Genomic DNA, 14,443 nt, shown 5'->3' on the forward strand with positions numbered 1-14,443 from the left:
CACCACCACCCTCCCTGCCCCAGCAAAGGAGCTACTGTGGGAGTCTTTGTCCTAGGGAAGGGTACAGAGGGTAAGAGCAGGAGGATGCATGCTGAGAGCCCAAGCCCTCTACTCCAGATGAGGCTTGAAGAACTCAGGCACAAAGAACCTCAGGGCAGTCACCACTGTAGAAAGCTGGCTGAGCAGGGAGGAGACAGAACTGTGGAGAAGGTTGGAGTTTTCGGAAGTTACTCGACTAAAAGCAAGGGGAGAGGAAAAGTCACACTAGGAGCCACTGAATACATACTTTGGCCCACTCCTCCTCCATGCCTCCCCTGGAGCCAGTGGACACACACACACACACAGTCCTTCCAGGACTCCATCAGTCTCCATTTCAGGCTCCTACAGGCTCGGCTCACCACATCCCCTCCTCACAGTGAGTCATTTAGGTATCTGCAAATGTACAATGGTGTACAATGAACAGCTTCCTACTGCCCCCAGCAGGCTCTGCCCTTTCTAGAACTTACATCACCAGGTCACTGCCAGCCATTCTGAGCTCCCTATGAACTGCTCCTTCCAGGGACTCCTCATCCTGGGTCAGGTACATACGTGCGACCTCCGCATCCGTGAAGGACAGGAAAGGCACTGTGAGGTCACTGGTGGGGATACTGTCAAAGTGACTTCCTTGTGTTGTCCTCCGGTGCTCTCCCCACAGCCTGCCTCCTTCAGGGCCCTTGATTCCCCCCCATTCCTCCACCACCACTTCATCAAGACATCCCCATTCTGGGGGGATGTCCCCACAAGCCCTCTCCCTGGCCATCTCAGGACACCTCTAGACTACCCCTCAGCTGCTGGCACAAACGTCAGAAAGGATACAACTCCAGGAATTGGCTTTCCTTGCCTTCTGCCTCCTGCTTTGGATCCAGTGGTAGCTTCTCCACAAGGACAGTTTTCTCCACCAATGGGCTGTCCTCTTCTGTGCCTTCACAACCTCGGGGGATTCCAGAGCAGGCAGAACCGTTTGGCACACTGGCATTACCCTCACCCCTCTCGGCACCATATCTACTATCCTGGGTACCTGAGCCTGGGAGGCTACTCAGGCCTTCTCTGCTGTCTGGTGCGTCTGGTGCATCATCCGCACTGCCGCTGGGTTCCTTCATGGCTGCTCAAGGAGTCTCGGGATTCACCACCGATACTACCGCCCCCTGCAGGCTCTAGGAAAGACTGAGATGCCTGCTTCAAGTCCCACTCTGTTCTCCACAATGACCACATGAGGTGAGGCCCACAGAGCTTGTGAAAACAGGTGCACACGAGAATTGGTTCTCGCCAAACTGGTCGTCTTCTTGGACGTGAGGAACCTCTGATGATCTGTGGCTGGATTGCTGAAATGGACCCCACACCACCCATTCTCGGTAAACTGGCCCACTCATAAGTGTCATGCAACCGCGAGGTTTCAGATAGCTTATCATGACAGAAGTGTTCAGACCCCAGTGTTCGCACTGCCTATAAAACCAGGCCCGGTCAGTGTTCTAGATACCTGGAGACCTCAAGACCCTGATGGTGGTTCTGTCAAGTTGACTTACTCGAACTCTTTCCCTTAAATCCATAACACACAAGCACATGCACATGAGAACACACACAGTCAGAACTAGATTAGAGTGGGCAGTCAGCAGGCTAGGTACAAGGAACTTGTCACTGTGGTCACTATCAGTGTTCTCTGATAGCCAGGCTACTTGATGACATGGGAGGGGTCACTAGCAAGAACCATCTGCTAGGACAGTGCAGGCTACATAAGGACAGGATGGGTAACCTGGACCCATAGCCAGAAAGGGCCAGGCAACTGATGCCTACATTTGTGTCAGGTTCTGTCCAGTCGATGACATGTCTAGGTTTATGGCATGTCTGTGTGTCTGTATGTATGTTGGTCTTAGGGGGGTTTTCTTGAGGGCACCGAGGAGACACTTCTGGCTACAGTACATCTTGGGCAATAGTGACAGCACAGAAGGATAGTGGAGATGGTCCAGTGTCGACAGAACTTGGTGTTGTGAAATGTGGGATTGTGGATTGATCCAGGGTGGTGGAACCAGGTGGTGGTGGGAGGGATTCATATGTTCTTGGTTTATGCATTTTATCAGTCGATGCAGCAGGATAAGTTCAGACTTTTACTTGGCCACATGGTGATTCTGAGGCCGGCCTGTGCTGTGTGGAGCCCTTTTTCAAAACAAAACAAACAACAGGCAAAAAGAAAAAATTCTGGTCATCAGGAATGCTTCCGATGCATATGCAACAGAGAATGCCCTTGTTGGACATCAAAGGGAGGGGAGGCCCTTGGTCCTGTGGAGGCTTGATGATGCCCCAGTGTACAAGAATATACCAGGATAGGGAAATGGAAGTGGGTGGATTGGTGAACAGGGAGAGGGGGGTGGGTTAGAGGATTTTGGGGGTGGGGGAAACCAGGAAGGGGAACAACACTTGAAATGTAAATAAGTAATATATCTAATGAAATGTGAAAAAAGAAACTTTACTAAAGCTCATAGCACATATTGTACCTCACACGATAACAGTGGGAGACTTCAAAACCCCCTCTCTTCAATGGCCAGATCAGAGAAACACAAACTAAACAGAGACATTGTGAAACTAACAGAAGTTATGAACCAAATGGATTTAGCAGTTATCTATAGAACATTTTACCCTAAAACAAAAGACTATACATTCCTCTCAGCACCTCACAATACCTTCTCCAAAACTGACCATATACTCGGTCACAAAACAGACCTCAGCAGATATAAGAAGATTGAAATAATCCCATGCACCCTATCAGATCACCTAAGGCTGATCTTAAGCTCAAACAAAAACAATAGAAAACACACATATACATGGACTTCGAACAACGCTCTTCTCAATGATAGCTTCGTCAAGGAAGAAAGAAAGAAAGAAATTAAAGACTTTTTAGAATATAATGAAAATGAAGACACATCACACCAAAATTTATGGGATACAGTGAAAGCAGTTGTCTTAGTCAGGGTTTCTATTCCTGCACAAACATCATGACCAAGAAGCAAGTTGAGGAGGAAAGGGTTTATTGAGCTTACACTTTCTGCATTGCTGTTCATCACTAAAGGAAGTCAGGACTGGAACTCAAGCAGGTCAGGAAGCAGGAGCTGATGCAGAGGCCATGGAGGGATGTTTCTTACTGGCTTGCTTCCCCTCGCTTGCTCAGCCTGCTCTCTTATAGAACCCAAGATTACCAGCCCAGGTATGGTACCACTCACAAGGGGCCCTCCCCCCTTGATCACCAATTGAGAAAATGCCCCACAGCTGGATCTCATGGAGGCACTTCCCCAACTGAAGCTCCTTTCTCTGTGATAACTCCAGCCTGTGTCAAGTTGACACACAAAACTAGCCAGTACAGCAGTGCTAAGGGGAAAACTCATAGCTCTGAGTTCCTCCAAAAAGAGAATGGAGAGAGCCTACAATAACAGCTTGACAATGCACTTGAAAGCTCTAGAACAAAAAGAAGCAATTACACCCAAGATTATTTGCTTGTCAGGAAATAATCAAACTCAGGGCCGAAATCAACCAAGTAGAAACACAAAGAAGCATAAAAAGAAGCAACCAAGATCTCTCCGCTTCCGGATCCAGATCAGCCTGGGCAGCAACACCACACCTCCAGGTCCTGCAAGAGGCAAGAGGAGCTTGTATTGGTACAGTGACCGGCAGGCGGATCAATGGAACAGGATTGAAGATCCAGAAATGAAATTATCACTATTTGCAGATGACATGATAGTCTACTTAAGTGACCCAAAGAACTCCACTAGAGAGCTCCTACAGCTGATAAACAACTTCAGCAAAGTGGCAGGTTATAAAATCAACTCAAGCAAATCAGTGGCCTTCCTATACTCAAAGGATAAGCAGGCTGAGAAAGAAATTAGGGAAATGACCCCCTTCACAATAGCCACAAACAATATAAAGTATCTTGGGGTGACTCTTACCAAACATGTGAAAGATCTGTATGACAAGAACTTCAAGACTCTGAAGAAGGAAATGGAAGAAGACCTCAAAAAATGGGAAAACCTCCCATGCTCATGGATCGGTAGAATCAATATAGTTAAAATGGCCATTTTGCCTAAAGCACTATACAGATTCAATGCAATACCCATCAAAATCCCAACTCAATTCTTCACAGAGTTAGAAAGAGCAATTATCAAATTCATCTGGAACAACAAAAAACCCAGGATATCTAAAACTATTCTCAGCAACAAAAGAAAATCTGGGGGAATCAGTATCCCTGACCTCAAGCAATACTACAGAGCAATAGTGTTAAAAACTGCATGGTATTGGTACAGTGACAGGCAGGAGGATCAATGGAACAGGATTGAAGATCCAGAAATGAACCCACACACCTATGGCCACTTGATCCTCAACAAAGAGGCTGAAAACATCCAATGGTACAAAGATAGCCTTTTCAACAAATGGTGCTGGTTCAACTGGAGGTCAGCATGCAGAAGAATGCGAATTGATCCATCCTTGTCTCCTTGTACTAACCTCAAATCCAAATGGATCAAGGCCCTCCACATAAAGCCAGACACTCTGAAGCTAATAGAAAAGAAACTGGGGAAGACCCTTGAGGACATCGGTACAGGGAGAAAGTTTCTGAACAGAACACCAATAGCGTATGCTCTAAGAGCAAGAATTGACAAATGGGACCTCATAAAATTACAAAGTTTCTGTAAGGCAAAGGACACCATCAAGAGGACAAATCGGCAACCAACAAATTGGGAAAAGATCTTCACCAATCCTACATCAGATAGAGGGCTAATATCCAATATATATAAAGAACTCAAGAAGTTAGACTCCAGAAAACCAAAAAACCCTATTAAAAAATGGGGTACAGAGTTAAACAAAGAATTCTCACCTGAAGAACTTCGGATGGCGGAGAAGCAGCTTAAAAAATGCTCAACTTCATTAGTCATTAGGGAAATGCAAATCAAAACAACCCTAAGATTTCATCTTACACCAGTCAGAATGGCTAAGATTAAAAATTCAGGAGACAGCAGGTGTTGGAGAGGGTGTGGAGAAAGAGGAACACTCCTCCACTGCTGGTGGGGTTGCAAATTGGTACAACCACTCTGGAAAGCAGTCTGGCGGTTCCTCCGAAAACTGGGCACCTCACTTCCAGAAGATCCTGCTATACCACTCCTGGGCATATACCCAGAAGACTCCCCACCATGTAATAAGGATACATGCTCTACTATGTTCATAGCAGCCCTATTTATAATTGCCAGATGCTGGAAAGAACCCAGGTATCCCTCAACAGAGGAGTGGATGCAAAAAATGTGGTATATCTACACAATGGAGTACTATTCAGCCATTAGAAACAATGAATTCATGAAATTCTTAGGCAAATGGATGGAGCTAGAGAATATCATACTAAGTGAGGTAACCCAGACTCAAAAGGTGAATCATGGTGTGCACTCACTAATAAGTGGATATTAACCTAGAAAACTGGAATACCCAAAACATAATCCACATATCAAATGAGGTACAAGAAGAAAGGAGGAGTGGCCCCTGGTTCTGGAAAGACTCAGTGAAACAGTATTCAGCAAAACCAGAACGGGGAAGTGGGAAGGGGTGGGTGGGAGGACAGGGGAAGAGAAGGGGGCTTACGGGACTTTCGGGGAGTGGGGGGGGGGCTAGAAAAAGGAAATCATTTGAAATGTAAATAAATTATATCGAATAAAAAAATTAAAAAAAAAAGAAGGACATGAATAACTCCCTTAAAGAAATACAGGAGAACACAGGTAAACAGTTGGAAGTCCTTGAAGAGGAAACACAAAATCCCTTAGAGAATTACAGGAAAACACAACCAAACAGGTGAAGGAAATGAACAAAACCATCCAGGATCTAAAAGTGAAAATATGAACAGTAAAGAAATCACAAAGGGAGACAACCCTGGAGATAGAAAACCTAGGAAAGAGATCAGGAGTCGTAGATGGCAAGCATCAACAACAGAATACAAGAGATAGAAGAGAGAATCTCAGGTGCTGAAGATACTATAGAAAACATTGACACAACAGTCAAAGATAATGCAAAATGCAAAAGGCTCCTAACCCAAAACGTCCAGGAAATCCAGGACACAAGGGTATAGAAGAGAGTGAAGATATCCAGCTTAAAGGGCCAGTAAATGTCTTCAACAAAATTATGGAAGAAAACTTCCCTAACCTGAAGAAAGAGATGCCCATGAACATACAAGAAGCCTACCGAACTCCAAACAGACTGGACCAGAAAATAAATTCCTCTCGTCACATAATAATTAAAAACACAAAACGCACTAAAGAAAGAAAGAATGTTAAAAGCAGTAAGGGAAAAAGGTCAAGTAACATATAAAGGCAGACCCATCAGAATTACACCAGACTTCTCGCCAGAGACTGAAAGCCAGAAGATCCTGGGGCAGAGGTCATACAGATCCTAAGAGGACACAAATGACAGCCCAGGCTACTATAACCAGCAAAACTCTCAATTACCATAGATGGAGAAACCAAGGTATTCCATGACAAAACCAAATTTACACAATATCTTTCCACAAACCCAGCCCTACAAAGGATAATGAAAGAAAACACCAACAAAAGGAGGGAAGCTACACACTAGAAAAAGCAAGAACAATCTTCTTTTAACAAACCCAAAAGAAGAGAGCCACACAAACATAACTCCACCTCTAATAACAAAATAACAGGAAGCAACAATCACTTCTCCTTAATATCTCTTAATGTCAATGGACTCAATTCTCCAATGAAAAGACATGAACTAACAGACTGGATACATAAACATAACAGACTAGATACATAAACAGGACCCGATGTTTTGCTGAATACAGGAAACTCACCTCAGGCACAAACACAGGCACTACCTCAGAGTAAAAGGCTGGAAAACAAATTTCCAAGCATGTGGTCCCAAGAAACAAGTGGGAGTAGCCATTCTAATATCAGATAAAATCGACTTTCAACTTAAAGTAATCAACTCATCAAAGGAAAAAAATATACCATGATGTACTCTCAATTCTGAACATCTATGCTCCAAATGCAAGGACACCCACATTCATAAAAGAAACTTTACTAAAGTTCAAAGCATACATTACACCTCTCACGATAACAGTGGGAGACTTCAGCACCCCCTCTCATCAGTGGACAGATCAGGGAAACACAATCTAAACAGAGACTCAGTGAAACTAACAGAAGTTATGGACCAAGTGGATTTAACAGATATCTATAGAACATTTTATCCTAAAACAAAAGAATATACCTTCTTCTCAGCACCTCATGGTACCTTCTCCAAAATTGGCCATATACTCAGTCACAGAACAGACCTCAACAGATATAAGAAGACTGAAATAATACCATGCACCCTATCAGATCACCACGGACTAAGGCTGGTCTTAAACAACAACAAAAACAACAGAAATCGGTTTCAAAAAAAAAAAAAGAGAGAAAAGATGGTACTGGTGGCAAAGTAGATGTCCCATCACCTCCCTGGAAGGAAAATGTCCATTTCTGAATTCTGCTGACCTGGTCAGGTTATTCATCGGGGGTTCTTTTTACTGTCAGATATGCCCTCTAGTGGCACACCTGCTGCCTTGCCCATCCGATTCTCCTGATTCACTGGAACTCTTCAAGTGCTGAGAGTCTCCTTGGGGAGGAGACTCTACAAAGGGAGATGTGATAAGCTTCTGGCCAGACATGGCCTTCTGCAAACTCAGAGCCCTGGGCTTGTCTAAAATATTGATATTGTTTCAGGTGGGGCTCTGCCAAGGCTTAGTTCTTGACCTGTTTGAAAGAGGGACTTCAAGACTTGACAGAGTGTCTCTTTTCAGTCTATTTCAGGAAAGAATTACACTACTCCAAGTTTTTTTTAAAGGTACCCCAAATGGTGACACTATACAAGCTGTGATGTTCTCAGTCTTGTGGCAAGGGACAGAATGGAAATTTTACTCATGGCAAGGAAATCCTCACGTAAGCTCCAGAGAGCCACTGAATCTTCAGCGGATCATACTTAGCCCATCCAGTCTCTATCAGAACTGGCATGTTCTTTTGCACTGGTCACCCTATAGCTGAATTGCATCCCATGTTTTGGATGCTCAATGATACTGCTATTGCAGGAAAATTTCCTCCTCAGTGCCTTCACTGGGCTCTTTTTTTGTAGCGATCATCAGCTATTTTGGACAGTAGAAGTAAGAGCCTCCCTACAATTTCTCTATCAAACTCTTATATGGAAAGAATCCTCAGTGCCAGCAGCACACAGGTCATGACCCTCTCTTGGATCACCAAAGGAGTTAAAAGGGGGCTTCTCACTAAGCCACACTAACCAACTCCATTAGGTTATGCCAGCCTGCTGAAGAATGTGGAGCTTCCTTGTATAAGAGGGCATCCTCAGACCAAAGGGTCATGACAATTTGGTGGAGAAGGTCAATGGAACAATCCACCAGTGTCTTAACATCTTAGACTGTCCAAGATAGACAAGACCTGCTTGCACGGGCACTCTCTGAATAAGGCCTGGGTTATACCGTAACCCATGAATAATGCCATACTGGGGGTTTCTGTGGTCCTCAGAATCAGTGGCACATGTGGGTGAAACAGCTTAGAGGAAATTCATATTGAAGCATTCCATTTGTATCAGTTTGTAAAATCAGATTTAATCAGCACTGGAAACATCCATGAGTGTCCCAGCAGCATTTGCTGCATGGTGCATATTTTTTTCACTGCATTCTCTCTCTCTCTCTCTCTCTCTCTCTCTCTCTCTCTCTCTCTCTATCTATCTATCTATCTATCTCTATCTCTCAACACACACACACACACACACAAAGTCATATACTACACACACACACACACATACCCCAAAGACCAAATTTTCTGTGTTACTATTCTATCACATGACTCCCCAAGAGGCACTGTCCCAAATGTCTGCTTTAGCTTCCCTATGCTCCTGTAGCCCCTGCAAAGGGTGTCCTCCAAAAGGTAACAACCCCAGGAGTCGACTTCTAGTTGTTGAAGCACCTCCACAGAATCCAGGAACATTCGGTACCTGGGGAAGGACAGTTGCCACTCCTGACCCCACAGGGGTCTGGAGACTGATACTGCCTGGAAAAATTTGGCTACCAGTATCTTCTGGGCCATTCACACGAATAACACAGTCATGGCCACCCTCAGATGCAGAATGCGGTGAGCTAGATCGGGCATAAGGAGCTTGAGGCCTGTTTCTATCTTTGTCTTCTTCACTGTCTGCTCTCCCATCTGGGTTCATACAGCAGAGTAGGAATTCTGTGGCTCCCTGGCCTTTCAGATTAGTGTAGAATAGCTGTGGGGGTGGGGTGTGTGATTGTTTGTGTTTGTGAAGTGGTGTCTACCTGTGTCCAAAGAGCCTGCATGCAAGTATCTTGCTAAACTCACTTATTGGTTCTTGTGACTGTTTTGTAGGCCCCATCAGATTTTAATTTTTATATATGGGTGAAAGAAGTCCTGCATGGTGACCCTAGTTTTCCTCTCAGCACCCACCTCCAAAAGAACTGCACCACTCGCCTTCTCTTGAATGACTGAAGTGAAAGGCTCCGGCCTTTATATACAGTGCTTATGTGAAGCCCACTGCTCTCTGTGCAAACAGGATCTCGAGGCTGGTTCTGGCTGAGGCTTAACTGCCCCTAAGCCTTGGGGATCAAGGGTCCTCTCTGAGAGCCAAAAAGCCACTCTTCCATCACACAGCCCTTGTCCTGGGAACTTGTACAGATGGAACCTTTCATAGGTAACTAACTGCTCAACCCAACCAAGACAGGAGCCTGAGTCTGTGCTGGTCCATCTGCACACAAAGCCTCATCATTCAGGAGGCAGCAGGCAGGGCTCTCAGAGAGGCCTGAACACCCACCCCAAACTAACCATGAACAGATAAAAGGATTGGGAACACCCAAGATAGACAAATCAAAGAATGAAACAAATCAAGAAATGGTATCAGATCTAAAAGAAATAAAATTGCCTTTACTGACTTTCACCTATATATAAAAAAATAAAATCTGATGGGGCCTACAAAACGGTCACAAGAATCAATGAGTGAGTTTAGCCAGATTCTTGCATGTAGGCTGTTTGGACACAGGTTGGCACCACTTTACAAACACAAACAATTACCCCCCCACACACACACACACATCACCACCACCACCACCACCACCACCACCACCACCACCACCACCACCACCTCTATTCTACACTAATCTGAAAGGCCAGGAAGCCACAGAATTCCCACTCTGTTCTTTCTACATTCTTGTCCTCTCGCACCAAATCAGTTTTTCACTCTTGTAGGAAAACATCCAATCCAGGGTTCATGAGGGTGGGCATGGCAGACCGAGATTTGTGGAGCCATATTAGAAATTGGCTGAGTAGTACACATGGAGAAAATTTTAAACTCAGTCTTTAAATGTTTAACTCAGAGAGTCTGCCTCTTCCAATATAGCTTAAGGAAGTTACGTTTTCATGAACAAAATTATTTATTATATGCAGGAAGTGGGTAAGCCTAAACATTTGATGGTTACATTTGGGTTTTTTATGTATTGGTGTTTGCTTTAGAATTTCAGAAAATGGTAATGGAATTCTGCTACACTCATAGATCAGTGCCTAGCCTAATTGTCATCAGAGAGGCATCACCCAGCAACTAATGGAAGCAGAGAGTAGAGGTCCACAGCCAAACATTACACAGAGACAGGGGAGCCTTGCATAAGAATGGGTGGGGAATTTTAGGAGCCAGAGGGGTCAAGGACACCATGAGAACAGCCCACAGAATCAACTAAACAGGGCTCATGGGGGGATCAAAGAGACTGAAGTGACGAGCCGATCTCAGACCCTGTATGGGTTTGAGCTAGGTCCTCTGCATAAACATCACAGTTGTGTAGCTGGGTCTTCTTGTGGAACTCCCAACAATAGGAGTCTGGGGTATCTCTGACCCCTTTGCCTGCTCTTATGACCCTTTCCCTCCTACTGGGTTACCTTGTCCAAACTTGACATGAGGGTTTATACCTAGTCTTATTGCAACTAGTTATCCAGTTGAGATCCCTGGGAAGTCTACTCTTTTTTAAAGGAAAAGAGAGGAGGAGTGGATCTGAGAGAGCAGAGAAGTGGAGCGGGGTGGGGTGGGGCCTGAAAGAGAGAAGGGAAGGGAACGTGGGAGAAGATGAAACTAAGAAAAGGCTTTGGGAAATGAATCCCAATGATTTAATTTACAAAATAAATGAAGCAACAACAGCAACAAAAGAATTTCAGAAAATGAAGGACTTTTTATACATTTTGAAGAAATATTGGTATAATATTAAAACCTCATAAGCCAATTTTATATACTCAGAATATTGATACAACTGTAGAACTAACACCTTTTTAAATAAAAAAAAATTAGTTTTTGCATGTGGGTCTTTGTATGGGCTTTTGTGCACCATGTGTGTGCAGAGGATATCACTGGATTCCCCTGGAACGGAGTTACAAAGGGTTGTTAGTCACCATGTGCGTGCTAGGAACAGGACCTATATCCTCATGAAGTGTAGCCAATGAGTCTTAACCAATGAGTCATCTATCTCTCCAAACCAGAAGAGGTTTCTAAAACAAACAACAACAATAAAACCAAAACAACAACAACAACAACACAGTACAAAGGTATTTCAAGAAAACAATGAAGTCACACATTTTTTTTTTCTTGGCTGAATGGTATTCTGCATTATCTCTGGATTGCAAGGTAAGCACTGTTTTTCACATTAAACTGTTCTTATTTCAAACATTACTGTATTAAGTGCTTAATAAATGACCTTAACTAATTTGCCTTTTCCCCCCATTTCCTAAACAGTCTTGAATTACTTTAGACTACAAGAAATCTTTAGAATTTAAAGTCCTTTAGACTACAAGAAGTTCTGAATTCCAGAACTTCTTCACAGAAGCACACGCATGAGGAAAAAAAAAAAAAGCAGAGGTTTCCGCCATAGACAAACAAAAGTAAAGTCATACAAACAAAGAAACAAACAACCGTAGTAGGTCAGTTGTATTTTGCTCAGCAACAAAGGAATGTTTAAGTGCCTGTTCCTTTAGCAATAGTGAAACAAGCCTACCAAGAGACTTATAGAGGGTGTATGAGCATCAAAAACATTAACTTTGAAGGCAAGGTGACAATTACCAAAAGGATGAAATGCTTGTCTTGTCTTGTCTTGTAGCAGGTAACAGATCAGTTATTATGACTTCTTTCTCTTCTTCGTTTAAAAGCCACAAACTGAAGGTGTTGAATGTTTCTCATGACCAGGGAGAGTTGATCAAGGAAGTTATTGATGGAAATGCGGAAGAGAACAGGGTCTTCTGTAGTCCACCTACTAAATGTGAGAAAGAGACACCATCAGGGAAATGATGAAGGACTCTGTTCAGGCCAACCACGCCATGCCTTCCCACTTGTACCTAACTCACCCACGTCTCCACTAATAAGCCCCTACAGTGCACATTCCCTCCCAACCCTGAGGCCACCCCCACTCCAGAGTTTTGGAAAACGGACACAGCTAAGATACTGTCATTCACAGTGAACTCCTGCGGAACCATTAAGAGCTGACGCTGGGCGTTGGCGACCAGGGACCTGCGGGCCATGGCTGCCTCCACAGCAGAAGAGAAAGGCACTCTTACAGAGCTGGAAGGAGGTTATGGTTAAGGTACCATCCACCTTTAGGTTTCCTATTGCTATGTGGCCTGGTATACTTCTGAGGTCTGTCTGGCACTACCCTCTTCTGCCACCCAAGACCAGGACTACCCCCGAACCATCTTTCTGACTACGTGAAACAAGCCTCACCCACCTCCCACCTCCCCAGTGGTTCAGATTTTCGTCTACACCATGAAGTGGTGTAGCACCTCACACGTGGTCTTCCCAGGCTTAGGCGACTTCCTGTCCTGCCAGCATGACATTTCTTCTTGGACTGACAGTCCAGACTGTAGCACTCTTGTCTCTTCCCCACCCAGCTGCTCACCTACTAAAAAGCCCCCCCCCCCCGGTTTCTTGTTTTATCCTTCTTATCTTCCCGTAGCCCCTGCCAAGGGTCTTCCAGGAAAGGATACAACTCCAGGAGTCGACTTGCAGTAGCTGCAGCATCTCCACTGGGTCCAGGGAGAAGTGGCGCCTGCTCATCCTGGGGAACCAAGGCTGCCTCTTCAGCTGACACTCCTGACACCACAGGGCTCCCTGGGCGGGAACTGCCTGGAGCAGCCTGTCTGCCAGCATCTTGTGGGCCAGTCTCAGGAGAGGAGTTGTCGTGGTCACCCTCAGTCACCAAACTCTGAGAGCTGGCCTGGGCCTCCGCAGCTTGAGGCCTATGCTGCCCATCCTCGCCCCCGTCGTCAATCCCTGTCAGGCCACCTGCGTTGTCCTCACCGGGATCCTGCATGGCGATTCTGACTTTCCACTCAGCAACCCCAGCTCAAGCAGCTGCACTGCTCAGGCTCAGCTATGGAGGTGAGGTGGCGGTTACAACCCGCTAACACCCATCACACCACGTGTGTGCCCACTGCGCTTGCGCAAGTAAGTTCTCGCGAGGGTTGGTTCCTGGCTGAGCTACTGCCTTGCTCTTGGTGGGTTTCCCTGGGGGCCCTACAACTCGTGCTCCCTCACTCGGCTCCTCTCCTAGGTGGCTTGTACTGATAGAACCTTTCGATATACGATTCCAGTGTGGAGAAACTGCCTCCTTGGCACACAGAAAGCCTGAAGCTTCAGGAGCTCACTGCGGCAGCAGTAGTGCATGGTGCTGCAAGAGCACCTGTGTGAGCACGTCCAGCCTGTGTCCAGGATAAACGTAGCTGTTCGGACCCTGACAGATGGTTCCGCTGAGATAATCTACCCAAACTTTCCCCTCTGAACTCAGACCCTTGCACACAATGGTGCCCCATATCTGTCACCAGGAGGGCATCCCTTAATGACACGGATTAGTGTGGATGAAAGACAAGGCCCAACACACCCCTCAGTGCTGACCGAGATCAGACACAGATCTTCATCGCCTCCCTGTACTCATTCACATTCCTAAGACTGGACCCTGCACTGGAGATGGGATGGCATGCTATGGGATTGGCTCAGTGGTGTTTGCTTCTCTCCCAGAACTGGGCGATGGACAGAGGAATTGCCAGCAGGATGATCACAGGAGCATTTGTCCTATGGGCACGAACGGTGTTTTCAAAGACCTGGGAATCATTTGACACAATGTGAGGCATGGCATTGAGGAACCATCTTCTAGGGCAGTGGCCTTAGGTTGGATTCCATGGCAGGACACTGGGGAGTATAGGTGGTTTTCCCATTTACAGTGAAGAAAGATACGCTTTAAGGGTGAATAAAGCACGCTTTGTTCATGCTCTTGAAGGGCAGGGCTGAAACTGGTGCCTAGATGTGGTGTTTCCTGCCATCTGATGATGTTGAATTGGTGGGGGAC

At 45.4% G+C, this 14,443-nt stretch overlaps 1 protein-coding gene across 1 annotated transcript; it reads right to left on the bottom strand.

Annotated features, from left to right (window-relative positions):
* Positions 1 to 12,216: 12,216 nt before the first annotated feature.
* Positions 12,217 to 13,411, bottom strand: LOC127675781 (EKC/KEOPS complex subunit LAGE3-like). Its single transcript, XM_052171884.1, has 3 exons — positions 13,086 to 13,411; positions 12,535 to 12,663; positions 12,217 to 12,358 (listed from the first exon to the last, which is right to left on the bottom strand). Exons 1-3 carry the CDS (start codon positions 13,409 to 13,411, stop codon positions 12,217 to 12,219), a joined length of 597 nt encoding a protein of 198 aa, XP_052027844.1.
* Positions 13,412 to 14,443: the final 1,032 nt, after the last annotated feature.

This window comes from Apodemus sylvaticus, chromosome X, assembly GCF_947179515.1.
Source record: "Apodemus sylvaticus chromosome X, mApoSyl1.1, whole genome shotgun sequence".
In the NCBI taxonomy this organism is placed as follows: Eukaryota; Metazoa; Chordata; class Mammalia; order Rodentia; family Muridae; genus Apodemus; species Apodemus sylvaticus.